Below are 17,318 nucleotides of genomic sequence, written 5' to 3' on the forward strand. Positions count from 1 at the left end.
GTGGCAGAGCTGTGCCATTACTCATTCAGGAATTTCATCAAACAGGTGAGCGACTGGTCATACTTTTTGATGAAAACATGCACATACCTAAACAAGGAATTTATAAAGAGAAATCAAGCATTTACAGCATCAATGCCTGGGCACACACAAGAACTGATTTTGCAATATACGGAGACAATGCTTTTGCTCATACATGACTCTGATGAAGTCCTTAATTAATTGGACTTAGAGTCTCTTCCTTTCCTACTCTACGAGAACTGCTTTTCGTTGAATCGCGGTTTATCTAGATGAACGGTTTGCCGTTGATAATATGCCGAAAGCAACCATCGCTTTAAACAAAATGCCTGTCGTTAACTCGATTGGGAAGATTGAGTCTTAGTTTTAGAAAATGATTTCCAGAACGTAAAATGGTTTCCAAAATTTTTTCTTCTTCTTCTTTTTTTCTTTTTCTTTTCTGAGCAAATACGAGGAAACAGGGGAAGGAGAAAAAATCAATGAGCTGGGCAACCCAACAATAAGCCTTAAAACATTCTCATCAGAGAAGATAAACAAAAAATAAAAGGAATGCATCAAATGAAAGGGAATGCATTTTATGGTGTTTATTTCGACGTAAAATAGTTGTCAATGGAAAACATTTTATTTTTGACCGAAAATTCTTCTATAATTTTCGAAAAATGGTTTACGGTTTTCAAAACCGTAAACTATTTTTCGAGTTTGAGCATCTCATTTTTAAATCGACTGATCTTGCCAAGAACCGCCTAGGACTCCGTCGGGACTTGAGCGGGACCCGCCCGAGACTCCATCGAGACCTGCCTAGGACTTGATCAGAACTCGCCCAGGACCTGTTCGATACCCCCTTCGGGACCTGCCCGAGACCCGACTGGACCTGAACGGGACTCTCTCGGACCTACCTAGGACCCGCTCTAGACTTGACTGGGACTCTCCCGAGACTTGACTGAGACCCAACCAGACCCCACCGGGACCCACCCGAGAGTTGATCGGGACTCGCCTGGGACTTGCTTGGCACCCGCCCGAGACTTGCTTTGGACCCCAACGGGACTTGCCCGGGACCCGCCTGAACCTGCCCAGGGTTACCCGGAGTCTGTCGGTACTTGCTTGAGACTTGACCGAGACCCGCCAGGGACTTGCCTAGGACTTGCCTAGGACCCGCCCGGGACTCGTTGGAAAATATTTTCCCCTAAAATATTTTCGGCATAAAATATTTTCAGCGGAAAACATTTTCCGGTATTTGGCATGGAAAATCAGGCAAGTCCCCGATGTCGGAAAATGTTTTCAGCAAAAAACATTTTCCTGAAAAAACATTTTCTTGTAAAACATTTTCTGGAGTTTGGTGTGCACGCAAAATCATATTAAACACTAAATTACGAAAATGTCTCTATCGGATCTTGGGCGGGTCCTGTTAGGGTCTCAATCTAATCCTGACGGGGTGCTGCTAGGATCTAGGCGAGGTCTGGACGGGTCCAGTTGGGTCCTTGCGAGACTCGGTTCGGATACCTCTAAGACTTTATCGGGACATTTTTGTAATTTAGAGTTTAATATGATTTAATGAAAAAATATTTATAAAAAAAAAAAAAAAAAAATTCCGTGCGCACGCTAAACCCTGTAAAAATGTTTTTGGTATAAAATATTTTCAGGAAAAATGACTTCCCTGAAAATATTTTCCAACGGAAACCATTTTAGGTCGAAAGAAATTGAGCTTTAAGAAATGCTAGTTTGCATCTTGTGCATAGCTCTAAAATGAATAGTCCAGATATTGCCACGTCATTAATTTTTTTTGTAAGCGTCTTCAAAATAACTTGTAAATATATGACTATATTTTTGTTAAGAGACATTTAATTTCATCAAATGTCATATTTTGTGTTGAGCTATATATAATTCTTTTTTATGTAGAATTTAAGTTGCAAAAACGAAATTTACTTTATTCTGAAAATTAGTTTAATGAATGAACTTAGCCAATATGTTGGTTTTAAGTTCAAGTGAAATTATGAGTTTAGTAACTGCTTTAGGAGTGCAATTAATGTGACTTTCCTTTTCCTTTTCTTTTTTCATTTGAAGTCTTAATATCTTGGAATTTAATTATTTGTATTATGTTTACCGTAATTGGGCTCTTTTTTTTTTTACATGTCGGTACAATAGAGGGGATGAGAATTCAAACTAGTAACATCCACTCATTACTGTAATTGGGCCTTAATTAAAGAGCAATGACTAACTTTTTTGTCATAGTATTATTTTTACCATAATTGAGGACTTAATTAAAGGATATGGCTTGTGGTGGTTTAAAACTACCGCACATCTGCCGTAAAAAATAATGGAGGGTTGAGATTGTTTTGGGTGTTCTTTTAAACCAAACTATATCGTTTTTGTGAAATTTAAGGAACTCATGAACCAAATGTATGAATCAAACATTTTCTTTCTTACACCGTTTAAGGGGGAAGTGGGAACGCCTATTTAATCTCTCTCTCTGTGAACTTTTCACTCTTTTAGATCTTCTCTCTCTCTTTCTATCTTAATAATAACAATTGGTGTGTGGCAGAGTGACTCACAGTTTGAGTGTCAGACATCCCTCAAACCGCAACAACCCAACTTCCTCACATAAACAACATGGGCCCTAAGGCAAGCTAGCAGCAACTTATTATGGGTCATGAGCAAGTGATATTAAGTAGACTCTCATATACAATTATGGTGATGTGAAAATAAAAATCGTCATTAGTTTTTTCTTGTTATAAGCCCTCATTGATCTAGTGATTGATTTTCACTACCATATCATCATAATTGATTCAATATTATTTCTAAACGAAGATAGCAATTTCCTGATATAGTCCTCAGGGCAAGGATACACAATCCGAAATATCTGGATCAACTAATCAAAGTGAAGCATGAGGAAACCGCAGGACTAGAACATGAAGAAATCGATGAGGACGTGCCAGATGGTCTCTGTTTCAATTGAGTAAAACAAAGTTGAACAGAGGATTAAGAGCAAAGCAGGTTGTTGCTTAGATGTAGTGGCATGGATATGTGTTGTTCATGAAATATTTTTCAAGGAAAAAGAACAAAATAATGCAAGATTATTAGAGTCTTTGCAAAACAACTAGTAATAGATATTGCATATATCTTGGAGACAAGATCTGACAAAAGAAAAACATCACTATGTAACCAATATGCATCAAATAGCAACATTGAACAAAATTTGTACATGGTAAAGTCCTCAAAAAAGGAACGAACAAGATTTTTGATAAACAAAAACAAGCTACTCTTCTTAAGATATTACAGCAACTACTTCCCATGCAAAATCTGAGTATTTCTCTAAAAAAAATTTTGGGCATTCTATGTGCAGTCATCTTAGCTAATTGTACAAGAATTTGAACTCAAGAAGTGAGTTCTCGTTTGGAATAACCAGTCTTCTTCTAAAGAGTTTTGACCCAACCATGACTTTTGTTTAGTGTGCAGTATCACACATCGTAGATGGCTGAGGCAACAATCATGGACGGCAAATACATGGTAATGGCAGCATAATCAAGAGAGATAATTACAGCCCCATTTTTGTGAAAAAGGGGGACTGTTGCAGTTCGAGGGATGTTTGACAACTGGATTGTGGGTCTCTCCGCCACACCCGTTGCTATTCTTTAGAGACATTGAGTGAAAGAGAGAATCTAAAGAGTGAAGGGTTAGAGAGGGAGATTAAAAGGACTTTCTCACTAACTCCTTAAACGCCCTAAGGAAGAAAATATTTGCTTTAGACATTTGCTTCATTGAGATCCTAGATTTCACCAAAATGACATAATTTGGTTTAAAAAGGTACCCAAAACAATGTCAAAATTTCATTATTTTCACAATAGATTTAAACTTTTTTTTTTTTTTTTTTGTTAGGACTTTAGGGGCATTGCCTAATTTGCCTCATTCAGCCGGCGCTGTGAGGGGTTCCAGATGAAAAGTCTCAAAAGTCGTCATTCGAATAAATAAAAAACTGAAGCAAACGCGTCTGCTCCACGACAGTTCAACAAACGGACACTTCAACGGCGCTGCTCCGTTGACCATTCCATTCTCATTCAATCCCTCTCTCCGCTCCTGGATTGGCTTTGCTCTGTCTTTTTCTTCTTCTTCCTCTGTCTCCCCATTTTACACTTTCGGTTGCTGTCCCGTGCCAAAACCGAGTGGTTTTTGGTCGGCCACGGCTCAGAGCCGCAGAAAAAAGGGTCAAGTTCACGAGACTTTACCCTCTTGAAACCACAATTGATTTCATCGATTCTTCAATTCTTTCTTGTATGGGTGTCTCTCGTTACAGCTTCCAATGAGAATTCCGTTCACTTCATGGGTTTTCCTGATACCCATTTGCTCAATTTTCCTCAGCTTTTGTATCTTTGTGGTGGCTGGCCAATGTTTGGACAGTCAGAGGTCCTTGTTGCTCCAATTGAAGAACAACCTTACATTCAACACTGCCATGTCCAAAAAACTTGTTCGGTGGAATCAAAGTGCCGATTGCTGTTCTTGGGAAGGTGTAAACTGCTCGGAGGGAAGTGTTATTGGTCTCGATCTGACGAACGAAGCCATCTCCGGTGGACGTGACAACTTAAGCAGCCTCTTCAATCTTCAGAATCTCCAGAACCTGAGTTTGGCTCACAACAACTTCAACGGTTCTCAAATTCCATCGGAGTTTGAGAAGATGACGAATTTGAGTTATTTAAACCTATCAAATGCTGGCTTTGCAGGGCAGATACCAATTGAAATTTCGCGCTTGACAAGGTTGGTTTCTCTTGATTTATCTGCCGTTTACTTCCCCGACACTACTACTCTGAAACTTGAGAATTCAAGTCTCAATGTGCTGGTTCAGAACCTTACGGAGCTTGTAGAACTTATTCTTGATGGTGTAAACATATCAGCACAAGGGAATCAGTGGTGCCAGGCCTTATCATCTTCACTGCCAAATCTGAGACTGTTGAGTTTATCAAATTGTTATCTTTCAGGCCCAATTGATTCCACCTTACTGAGGCTTCAGTCCCTCTCGATTATTCGTCTGGATAATAACAATTTGTCTACTCCAGTTCCAGAGTTCTTCGCAAATTTCACAAATTTGACGTCGTTGCGTCTCACTTCTTCTGGGTTGAGAGGCACATTTCCAACAAAGATCTTCCAGGTACCAACACTAGAGATTCTTGACTTGTCTAATAATCGATTACTTCATGGTCCCTTGCCAGATTTTCCTCAGAATGGATCTCTTCGCTCTCTGGTTCTTAGCAATACAAACTTTTCAGGGACATTATCAGATTCTATCGGTAACCTTACAAAGTTGTCTAGAATAGATCTTTCAAACTGCAAGTTCAGCGGATCAGTGCCACATTCATTGGCAAAGCTTACCCAATTGCTCTATTTGGACATGTCATTCAACAATTTCATCGGACCAATTCCATCATTCAGCACGGCCAAGAAACTGACCCAAATAAACCTTGCTCATAATGATCTAAGTGGTCAGATTACTTCCACTCGCTGGGAAGAGCTTCGGTATCTGGTAAGCCTTGACCTGCGTTTCAATTCACTGAATGGGAGTATTCCAGCTTCTCTGTTTTCCCATCCATTAATGCAAAAATTACAACTTTCCAACAACCAATTTTCTGGTCAACTCAACCAATCCAACATTTCTTCTCACCTACTGGACACCCTTGATTTGAGTAGCAACAACTTGGAGGGGCCAATACCCATGCCTGTCTTTGAACTCCAAGGTCTTAAGATCCTCTTACTTTCTTCAAACAAATTCAATGGCTCCTTGCAGCTTACTGTGATTCAGCAGTTGAGAAATCTTTCAAATCTTGATCTTTCGTACAACAGGTTACTGATAGAATATAATGGAACTAATTCATCTTTGTCCTCCTTTCCCAATTTTACCACATTAAAATTGGCTTCTAGCAAGTTGAAAAAGTTTCCTGATTTCTTGAGAAACCAATACAGATTATCCTATCTAGACCTTTCGGATAACGAGATTGACAGAGATATACCAAACTGGCTCGGGGAACTTCGTAATCTTATGTACTTAAATCTCTCTTTTAACCGACTGGTGACTCTGGACGGACCTCTCTCCAATCTTTCTTTGTTGAATGTCCTGGACCTTCGCTCAAACAGGCTCCTGGGACGACTCCCAGCTCTACCACGGTTTGCGACTTACTTGGATTTCTCGAGGAATAATTTCAGCTCTAAATTACCAGCTAATATTGGTCACTCCCTTACTTATGCTTATTTCTTCTCTCTTTCTAGCAACAAGTTCCATGGGAGTATCCCTGATTCAATATGCAATGCAGCATATCTTCAAGTTCTAGATCTGTCTAATAATCCCTTAAGTGGAAAAATACCCCAATGCTTGATTGAAATGAGTGGGACTCTTGGGGTACTGAATCTAAGGAGAAACGAACTCAATGGCCCAATTCCTGATTCCTTTCCAGGCAATTGTAGTTTACAAACTTTGAATCTCAAAGGAAACAAAATAGAAGGACAGTTACCAAAGTCACTGGCAAATTGCAGAAAGTTGGAGGTCATGGATATTGGGAACAATCTCATTGAGGATATCTTCCCATGTTACTTGAAGAACACATCCATGTTGCGCGTCCTTGTTTTGCGATCTAACAAGTTTGTCGGGCGCATTGGTTGTTCAGAGTCTAATGCTACCTGGCCAATGCTTCAAATTCTAGACATAGCTTCAAACAATTTTAACGGTACACTTCCAAAAATTTCTACCTGGACAGCAATGATGAATGATGAAAACGAGGCCAAATCAGAGCTCAAGCACCTCCAATTTGAAGTCTTGCAATTCAATCCATTTTACTATCAAGATACAATAACAGTCACCCTCAAAGGTCTAAACTTGGAGTTGGTGAAGATCCTAACTCTCTTCACCTCAATTGACGTATCCTGCAACAATCTTGAGGGGCCAATACCCGGAGTATTTGGGGGACTTAGATCGCTATATGTACTCAACTTGTCACACAATGCTCTTACGGGCCAAATTCCACCATCTTTGGGAAACTTGACTAGCCTAGAGTCATTAGACTTGTCAAGCAACAAGATTACAGGGAAGATTCCAGTGCAACTCGCAGATGATCTGATTTTTCTTTCTGTCTTAAACCTTTCGTTCAATCAATTGGTGGGGCAAATTCCACTGATCAAACAATTTGCTACTTTTTCTGAAGCTTCATATGCAGGAAATAGTGGATTATGTGGCTTCCCTTTGAAAGCAAAATGCACATATGCAGAACCAACTTCACCACCAGCAGCAGCACCAAAATCTCGAGACAGTGCTTCAACTATGCTGATTGGATTTGATTGGCAGTTCATAGTGACTGGACTTGGTTTTGGCGGAGGAGCAGCTGCGGTTGTTGCCTCCCTGATGTTTTGGGAGAAGGGGAGAAGATGGTACGATGAAAGCACTGATAAAATTCTGTTGGTGGTTCTTCCCATGATGGGATTGTCTTACACAGGCTGCAACAATAGGACTGAGGCAGAGGAAGATGTTGAAGATGAGAACACAGAAGACTATGATGATGATGAAGATGAAATGGAAGATGAAGAATTTCGAGGGCGGTACTGTGTTTTTTGTTCCAAACTGGACATTAGTAGGAAGAGGGCCATCCACGACCCCCATTGTACATGCTATAACTCACCCCGCATTTCTTCTTCTTCCTCCACATCCTTATCTTCTTCATAGTTACATCTACAAAGTAAAGCTTTCTTCCCTCTTATATTTCATTATATTTTGGACTCCTTCTTGTTATATATAGGTACAGGATCATCAACCCAAGAGAGGCGGGATGAGAACATAAGCTGAACATGTAATTGAGTAGCCTTTTGGTTTAGAAATAATCTCGTTTTTGCCTAACATCGGACTTGGGTGTATCTGTTCTGGCATTATGGGGAAAGAGAGCGTGGCAGAGCAGTGCCATTACTCATTCAGGAATTTCATCAAACAGGTGAGCTACTGGTCATACTTCTTGATGAAAACATGCATATACCTGAACAAGGAATTTCTAAAGAGAAATCAAGAATTTACAGCATCAATGCCTGAGCACACACAAGAACTGATTTTCCAATAAACAGAGAAAATGCTTTTGCTCATACGTGACTCTGATGAAAGTCCTCAATAACTTGGACTTGGAGTCTCTCCCTTCCCTGTTCTACGAGAACTGCTTTTCGTTGAATCGAGGTTGCTAGCTGAACGGTCTGCCGTTGATAATATGCCGAAAGCAATCCGTCGCTTTAAGCAAAATGTCTGTCGTTAACTTGATTGAGAAGATCGAGTCTAAAAGGTAAATTACCGAATTGAGATCGCATCTTGTGCATAGCTCTAAAATGAATGGTCCAGATTTTGCCACATCATTCAAAATTTTAAACCTTCTTTGTTTCCACCAACGGCCTTCACCGTCGCGCATTTGGATCATTTTCAGCCCGTTTGAACCGGGGTGATCCAGTCCTTGTTATTGCTTGGGCATAATTGTTCCCAAAATTTTTTTTGAACAATTATGCCCCTGCATTAACAAGGATCAGATCCCCTCCAGTCCAAATGGACGGGAGAGGATCCCAATCCCACCACCACACTGTTACTACCAATCTCTTACTACCGCCACCACCGAGGTAGCAGTCTCAATTTATTTATACTAATGATATGGACAAATACAATGGTTGAATGCTGATAGTTATACCCACTTAGACCAGCAAAATGGTGGGTGGTAACAATTTTTTTTGTTTTTTTGTTTTTGGGTTACTCTAAACACAAATAATAAAAGCAACTATCAAAATGAACACCAAAGTACAAATAAAACATTGTTTGTTTTAAAAAAATAAAAACAAACTTATGAAGAATCATACACCAAGTATGCTTTTCAAGCAACTAGGCAATGAGAAGCAGCACAATGGAAACAAGCAACTTATCTTAGGCTTAGCAGTTAGGATACACAAGCATGATGATATCCAAATGGTGGTTAAGTCATTAGATTTGTTAGAATATTAGGTTTTTTATTAATTTAAATATTTTGTTCGAGTATGATTTAAAGAGGGATAAAGTTTTTTCAAATTGAGTTGTAAAAAATTCTTCGAATCCAATTTATTAAACTGACATTTATCTTTTATAATAAGTGATTTTTTCATGCATTTTTAATAATATATATATATATATATATATAAAAGAGTGGGAATTTATTTTCCACATTTGACTGAGCAAATGCAACACCGATATTGGGCCTTTGGGAGGCAATGAAATGGGCTTTAGCGACGTAGATAGGGGGGGGGGGGGTGAAATTCTTTCACATCAACAAACATCGATGACCTTCCAAGTGGTGGTAAAAAAAGCCATGTGGCCCAATTATTCCGACTGTGATAGATTGTTTTTACTTTCTTTTTAACGGTCAAAAAGATAAAACTGACATTGAGACTCGCATGACCAACACCCACTACCCCACCAGAAAAGATGGGTAGAAATATATAGTGAATCTCTCGAGTTAACAGCTTAGCCACTTGCGATGGACTTTTACACAAATTTTGAACTGACAATGCTAAAGGTATTATTAACGTTATTATTATTATAATTTTTTTACAAATCTATATTACAGTATTTTAATTGTAAAAAAAATTAGTTAACGAATTTAATTATCTTGTGATTGACCTAATAAATGTTATAACAGTTATAGCATCACAACCAAATTTTGCAGGCTATTAACTTGGCAAGGGCTTTTTATTTATTTATTTAATTATGATACTTTTCAAGTCCATTTATTACTATACTAGCTAATCTGAGACATTTTAAATAAAGAAATGTTTAAGAGTGAATATTTTTTTTATATTTGGCTTATCTCATCTTACAAATTAATTATTTAATTTGTAGACTTACATAAAAATTAATGGTAAGCTTCACAAATTTAATGATTAATTTATAAAATTTATATGAAAATATTGACCAGATATAAGAAACTATTGACCCTTAACATTTCTCTTTTAAATAAGTTAAAATACCAATTATTTTAAAAAATAATAATACTTACCATTTAAAATATATTATATTAACTAATATAACATGAATATGACAAACAGAAATGCTTCTCTTCATTCCCAAGACCATCTACTCAACATCTCATGTGAGTGCATCCTTGACTTTTCAAAAAAAAAAAAAAATTTAAGACGCATAGATGGTGAGTAGATGGTGCAGAGAATGCAAAGGAGCATATCTCTATGATAAATATGCGTAAATAGTGGCATTAAAATTAAGCTTTTCTAGGTGAATAATAAAACAATTGCTTTATGATACAGAAAAGAGATGAAAATTTATAGAAACTGGTCCCGGAACTCGCGACCTTAATTCGGCTCATAAGACCAACGCTAGAACCAACTGAGCTACGGGACCAGAACGGTGTCGTCCAACGACATCTTAGTCAATCAAGCACAACAAACTAAAATGTCTTCAGGCCATCTCGCCCACCAAAACGATGTCTTGGCTGGAGCAGTACTTGTATACCGACCGACTATAAATGTTCGCAGGGTTTTGTTCATGCGAGGGGGAAGAAGAGTTTTAAATATTGCAGGAAAAGGGAGATAGTTGTCAACCTAGCTTGCTCTTATATTTGAAAGCTCAAATATCTTCAATCTTCCATGCATAAATTAGAAGCTAGCTACGTACACCGAAATTAGCCATCACGATATTCCATTATCACACATACTCTTAAGATCGAACACTATCATTTTTCTGCAACAGCATATATTTATATATATATATATATAGAGAGAGAGAGAGAGAGAGAGAGAGAGAGAGAACACTAAACACCGACACAATCAAACACAGTTACAGAAAGCTAGTATTTGACAAAAGGGTCAAAAGACACGGTTTCTTCAGATTGGAAGCAAGAATTCGGCAATGGAACCGGCGGTGACGTGTCCACTAAACAGTTATCAGCATAAAAGGGCTGTTGGGGAGGAAGAGGAAAAGAATTAGCAGGATCAGCAGCAGCAGCAGCAAGAAAGGAAGATGAAGGGTCCTGATCATCCACAACGTTGATCATGGTTTGATGAAGCCAAATCTGAGTCTTGAGAAACTTAACGTAGTGGATGGCCTCTTCCAACATGGACACCGTGTCCATCTTACTCCCGCCGGGAACCAAGCTCTGCAAGATCTTGAACCGGTCACTGATCCGGTGTCGCCTTTCCCTCGCCGCCACGCTTTGTGGGTCGGTCGAAAGCTTCACTCCTTTGCTTCTCTTCCCACTCTTCTTCTTCTCTTTGCTGCCGTTTGGCGCCGAAGAAAACCCAGCTGATGAGCTAGCGCTAGGGTTGTTAGTCGTGGTAGTGGAAAAGTAGTCCATTAGCAAAACCTTTCAAGTTACTACTATGGGCGGTGGTTTTATGGGAACATATTTATAGGGAAGGCAATGTGGAACGAACGTTGTTGATACGAAAATTATAATTTTTGAATGAATTGATAAGATGTCGTCATGTGAGTCAGCCAATCTTTGGCGCAGGATACGGGTGTCTACCGTAGGGGCCCTACCCCCCGGCAGGTCTCTTTAGCATACGCAAAGGTTTTCGCTTTGCCTTGTTTGCTTAACTTTAGCCTGGATATTCTTCTACATAATTAATTCCTTATCAATCTAGCTAGCCAGGACCCCACATTGATACAACATTCACATCCCATTTATTTTTATTATTTTTATGAAGATTATTTTTTATTAATATAAATTAAGAATTTACTACAAACTAGATGAATGTGAATGGTCTGACTAGTCGGCAAAAGGGAGAGAGAGAGAGAGAGAGAGGGGGGGAGAGGGGGAGAGATTTTTGTAATTGAGGTGGGGCATGAAGTGAAAGAAGAGAGGAGAAGGGAGAAGGGAGGGAGGGGGGGGGGTCCTTCTACCTCTGAAATCGAAGTGGATGTGTCATTGTCGCAGGTGTGTGCCTAAATCCAAGGACCAAGTAAGTCGTTGCGGGGCTTTTGAAGTTGTACGATATCAAGCTTTTTAACCTAAGGTTACGCACTGTTTGGTGAAAGAGAAACACTGTTGATGTTTCATCTCGTTACCTCTCTTTAAGAGGAAAAGAAAAGAGCTTAGTGTCTCGTCAGCTCTTCTTTTCAAGGGGAATTTGGGAGCAAAGTTGCTTCCACCATCGCTAGATTCAAGCTAGATCCACTACAAAGTATCGCTGAAAAACCCCACTACTCTTTAAAGAAGCCTTGAGCTTCAGTACCAACTCGGACAAATTCACCAAGCTCAATAGTATAAAGTGTTCTTCATAACTCTAAGGATTACTCATTATACGAACTCTTTCTTAAAATATTTAACACCGTACGGACGGTTCTGATCATGTGGTCAAGGATATATATCACAAACTTTCTTTCTTTTCTATTAGCTCAAACTTTTACGTAATTGGTGATTTAGATATATACAGTTAATTAAAAGCCATTTCCAATCCTAAAAGGGTATCACAAATGCTAATGTGGTCAAGGATATATATTAAAGAGATGGCTTTTTAGCATATTAATGCACGCAAGAGACGCTTTAGCCTTTAGGTAAAGTTCATTACATGCTTAAATAAGCGTTGATACGTTGTGATTCAAACTTGAGATTACGATATAGCATCAAGATGAATGGTAGGATATCGATCGTACTTGGCTCACACGGACGGCCATCAGATTAAGAAAACGGTTTCCAACGTTGTTATTCAGTAAGTATAGAGTTGTACGATACATGGTATTATATATAATTATTTTTTAAAAGGAGAATTTATTTACATGAAAGGAATCTGTACGTCAATAAATTCAAATTTGTTATTTTAGTCTTTAGTTTTAGTTTTAGTTTTAGATTTAGTACTTGCAATGTTCAAATTATTTATATTTTCCTTCCTGTATTTATGAATGATCATATTTAATTATGAAGTCAAGGTGCATTACGAATCAATGGAAAAATATTTTTTTTTGTTATCATAGATTGTTGCTTTAGGTTTCTACGATCACTTAATTAATTTACAACGAAGAGTAAATCAAAACACAAATACTCTTCAAGTAGATAGAAAGCTTGACAAACACTTCAAATATTTAATCGTTTTAAAGTCTCTCATGCCATATTATACTTTAAGTTATTCAGAAAGTTTAAGGTGATGAAAAAAGATTAATTAATTACCGTTTGAACAGTTTTAGCAATGACAGAATATACCTAAAGGCTAAATACTTGTTTGGCAAATGAAAGTCCTTTCTCCTAGGCCTAGCTACTTGATTGGGGCAAACAAGGACAGCACGAAGATGTAAATAGTTCATTCTGATGCAAACTTCTCTATTTCCAGAAGAGATTTTGTCATACTGAGCAGATTTTATTCTTTATTCAGCAACATTACGATGAAATAGAAATTTCCTGGGAAGAAAGAGTAAAGCTGGAAACAGTAGTAACTGAGACAGAGAGAGAGAGAGAGAGAGAGAGAGAAAAGACACAGAGACAAGCAAGAGCAAGAGCACATGTGTCTCCGGTTTTCACGTTGGGGGTGGGTAGAACCCTAATTATTTTTACTTGTTCACCTCATCAAAATTGCCTGCTTTTTACCTGTCTTCTCAAATCTAGTTTCATCAACCCACATCAGTCTCTGTCCCAAAAAAAAAAAACTATATATATTTTAAAAAAAAAAATCACAAACACCCACACATGTACACATGTACATCAGTCACAGGTAGCTTTGATAATGGAAATGACGGAATATTTTATTAAACATATAAATTGCAGAGTTTTTATTAGGGTTTTTGACAAGACCAGTAAACAAAACAATATCAAAAGAAGATAAAAACCGCGACAGGTCTATGGGGCGGGGACAGGAGTAGGTAATCCTTTTGGATTAGCCATTTCATTGAAGAATTCAGGAGGGGCCCGGTGTGGTGTGGTGTGGTGTTTTGGAAACATCAAACATGGCTATAACAAGGTATGATCATTAGTTTTCCAGGAGACACAAGACAACTTCGAGTGATATCTTCGACTCTTTTTTCCTAGTGAACACAGGGGTGACTGTTTTTGCAGGCTTCTCTTTGAGTAACAGAAACGTTAACGAAACATCAGTGTAGCGCCCCAGCTCTTCCCAAACTTTCTCCACCCAGAATCCCTCTCTCTCTCTCTCTCTCCTCATTTAGTAGACGTGGACTTTAGTTCGAATTAGGTGGATTGGGATTGATCCATTTACTCAACTGATAGAGATTGAACAAATTTTTAGGGTAGTTTATTGAATGATCGAATTTGTATAAATCCAACTTCGACAACTGCCACATGTTTGGTTTCTTTGCGATTCATTGAGTTGTTACTGGTTAGTGGTATGTTTGGATTGAATTTTTAAAAATAATTCGAACTTTTGTGTTTGCAAAGAAAACTTTTTTTTCATTGTTTTTTTTTCTGCTTAATTAATCTTCACGGTTGCTTTGGTTTTTTTTAAAAATTGTCAAGATTTAAGTTTTTAGGGAGTTTTTTACTCTATATGATTTTATTCATCATAAAGCATAACGGCTGCAGCCAGCCTGCATTTACTAGTGCCTTCCACTTTTCTAATCTCCTTCTAGTTTATTGAGGTGCTCGTAATCTTTTTTGATTGAATTTTTCAGGATTAACTTATATTTGTCTTCTGTTTTTAGTTTTCATTGTAATCTTTTTTATTGAATGGATGTTCTTTAATAAACAAATAATAATAATAATAATAAACTTGTTGAACATTCTCTAGTTATATTGTTTAAAATGGACATAAATTTCATTTAAACCAGTTTTAAGGAAACATTCTCCAACTCATTTAAAATAGTATCAAGTGTCTATAAATATTTAAAACTCACATTAAATTATTAACATCATTAATAACAGTTTATTAACTTAGACTAAATTTAATGTATGTTTTAAATGTTTATAGATACTTACCACTATTTTAAATGGATTTGAGGATATTTCATTCAAACTAGTTTAGAAAAAAATTTTGACCGTTTAAAATTATATTTAATTAATTTAATCTCAACAATAATTAATTTATAATTAGCACTTTTCTTCTTTAAAAAAAAGAAAAGAAAAAAGAAACAGATATTTATTGTATACCTATGTAATAAATAAGTTAATTAAATAATTCTTAAACAAATTCGAATTAGTTCAAAAAATTAATAAACATAATTTGAATTTAGTTCACTAAGAAGTTGACTACTATTTAAAAAAATTAAACAAATCAAACTTAACCATTTAAATATTTAATATTTAGTTTGACTTGCGCCGATTAGGTCATACTATACTAATTAAGAAACATAAGAGAGACGTTAAGCTGTATCTTAATTAGAAGTATGTTATACATCATTATTTTAATTATTTTTTCGTTGAATCGGTAGGTTCATATAAATCTCACACAAATTTAATTATAAATTTACTTGCTCAATATAAAAAATAAAAATTTAAAAAAATAATAAATAAATGAAAAATGAAATAGAAAGTATTTCAGACTTCAGAGTACACACGTGAATGGTGGTAGCTGAAATTGGTTTGTAGATAACGAAGTTGCTTGTACTTGTGTTAAATCAAATTGCTGTGAAAATCACTGTGACCAATCAAGCAATCCCATCAGATAGGAATGCACGTTAAGGTTGTATGATTAATGAGATCATTTACTATGTATTAAACTTCATTACCAATGGGATCATGTCATTTTGGTTACAAATTAAATTCTCCTTTGTTAAATTTTTATTTTATTTTGTTTTTTTTAAACAAAAATATTAACAAATAATTAGAACACAAATATAACTTCATCTTTATATCGCATCAAAACATTTTTTTCCAAAAAAAAAAAACACCCTATACAATATAGTTACAAACAGAAACTCCTTAAACCAGCTAAATGTGAAAATTACCGGTAAGTAACTTTGAATTCGTGGGTAATTATCGACTATGTGTAGCCTCTTGACGATTCCAAAATGTCACGTCGTCTCTGGAATCTCTACAATCACCTTTTTTTTTTTATATGTTAAAGCTTTTGTGAGGATGACATTGTTTTTCTTAACTTCTGTGTTTACAAGTACAAGTTGGGCTTACTATATATATATGTTCACATAAAATAACGATGCAACCCCTGAGTTAGATGAATACAATTTATAAATAAATAAATTCAACGTAAAAGCTCAATTCTTTATCAAGTTCGATAAGAAATTAGTGTTGTAGATGTGTTTGGTATTGTGATTTCATAGCAAAAAATGCAATTTTAAACTAAATTACATAAAATAAATTGTTTGAGTTTGTGTTTTAAAAATATTGCGTTTTAAAAATACAATTTTTTTTTGCATTTTCAAATAGTAATTAATTAGGTGGATTTTTTGGAATTTTAAAGACTATAAAGTGTGATTTTAAAGGTTAAAACTGGAATTTTGTCAAACGCTTAGTTACGTTTTTAAAAATCACATAAAAATTGCAAAACTAAACCTAACCTAAGTGCAAATGGACATGCAAGATTTACAAATGCTTGATTCTGTGTTAAGAGTTAATTAATTATTCTCGCCCAAATCTTGTCCATCTTATTAAAAATGTTAGCCTGTTTGGTACACGTTAGAATATATGTTTTCCATATTAGGTCGGCTATGCTTCTTGTTTGATTGTAATAAACAATATTTCTATTTTCTCACAATATTCCACTGTTTTTATTGTAAACAATAATAAAACCAATAAGAGCAAGATGCAGACTCTAAGAAAATTGAGGAATGCTAAATTTATAAACAAGATTTTACAAACATATTTTTATAACATGATATGGCACAACATGATTAGAAATAAGATAAATTCAACTTTTGAGAAACTCAATCGTATTGTGCCACATCATGTTGTAATTTTTTTTTTTTTTGTTTGTAAAATTTATTTATAAGCCTAGTATTTTTCCTTATCTTTTGCTAATCTTTTGTTCAACTTTTTTATAAATATCTTCAAACTCATTTAAAATAGTGTTAAATATCTATAAACATTTAAAATACACATTAAATTCTTAAGCTCATTAATAACAGTTTACTAACTTAAATTAATATTTTAAATGTTTATAAATATTTGTTATTATTTTAAATGAGTTTGATGATATTTTGTATGGAGGAGGAAATTTCTGTCCCATTTAGAATTACTATTATCACCATCAACTACCCTATGCTGCCTGGTACCTCCACGTTGCACACTACGTGTCGCCATCCCATGCTCCTTGCTCCTTCTCTCGCCAACACGAAACTTGTCGCGCCAAGTGTCACCCAAAAACGCCCGTTTTAGACCTTAAAAAACCGGTCAGCGAATTTCAGCAAGATCGATCGATCGATCGGA

The 17,318-nt window shown here is 36.3% G+C and overlaps 2 protein-coding genes across 2 annotated transcripts; one reads left to right on the plus strand and one right to left on the minus strand.

Moving 5' to 3' along the window:
- Window positions 1–4,189: 4,189 nt before the first annotated feature.
- Window positions 4,190–8,260, plus strand: LOC132191375 (receptor-like protein 7). The gene is made up of 2 exons (XM_059606346.2): window positions 4,190–7,646; window positions 7,782–8,260. Exons 1-2 carry the CDS (start codon window positions 4,310–4,312, stop codon window positions 7,826–7,828), a joined length of 3,384 nt encoding a protein of 1,127 aa, XP_059462329.2. The 5' UTR covers window positions 4,190–4,309; the 3' UTR covers window positions 7,829–8,260.
- A 2,578-nt stretch (window positions 8,261–10,838) lies between these two features.
- Window positions 10,839–11,345, minus strand: LOC132191378 (transcription factor bHLH140-like protein). The gene has a single exon (XM_059606350.2). It carries the CDS (start codon window positions 11,343–11,345, stop codon window positions 10,839–10,841), a length of 507 nt encoding a protein of 168 aa, XP_059462333.1.
- Between the last annotated feature and the right edge of the window lie 5,973 nt (window positions 11,346–17,318).

This window comes from Corylus avellana, chromosome 10, assembly GCF_965113065.1.
Source record: "Corylus avellana chromosome 10, dhCorAvel1.hap1.2, whole genome shotgun sequence".
Classification (NCBI taxonomy): Eukaryota; Viridiplantae; Streptophyta; class Magnoliopsida; order Fagales; family Betulaceae; genus Corylus; species Corylus avellana.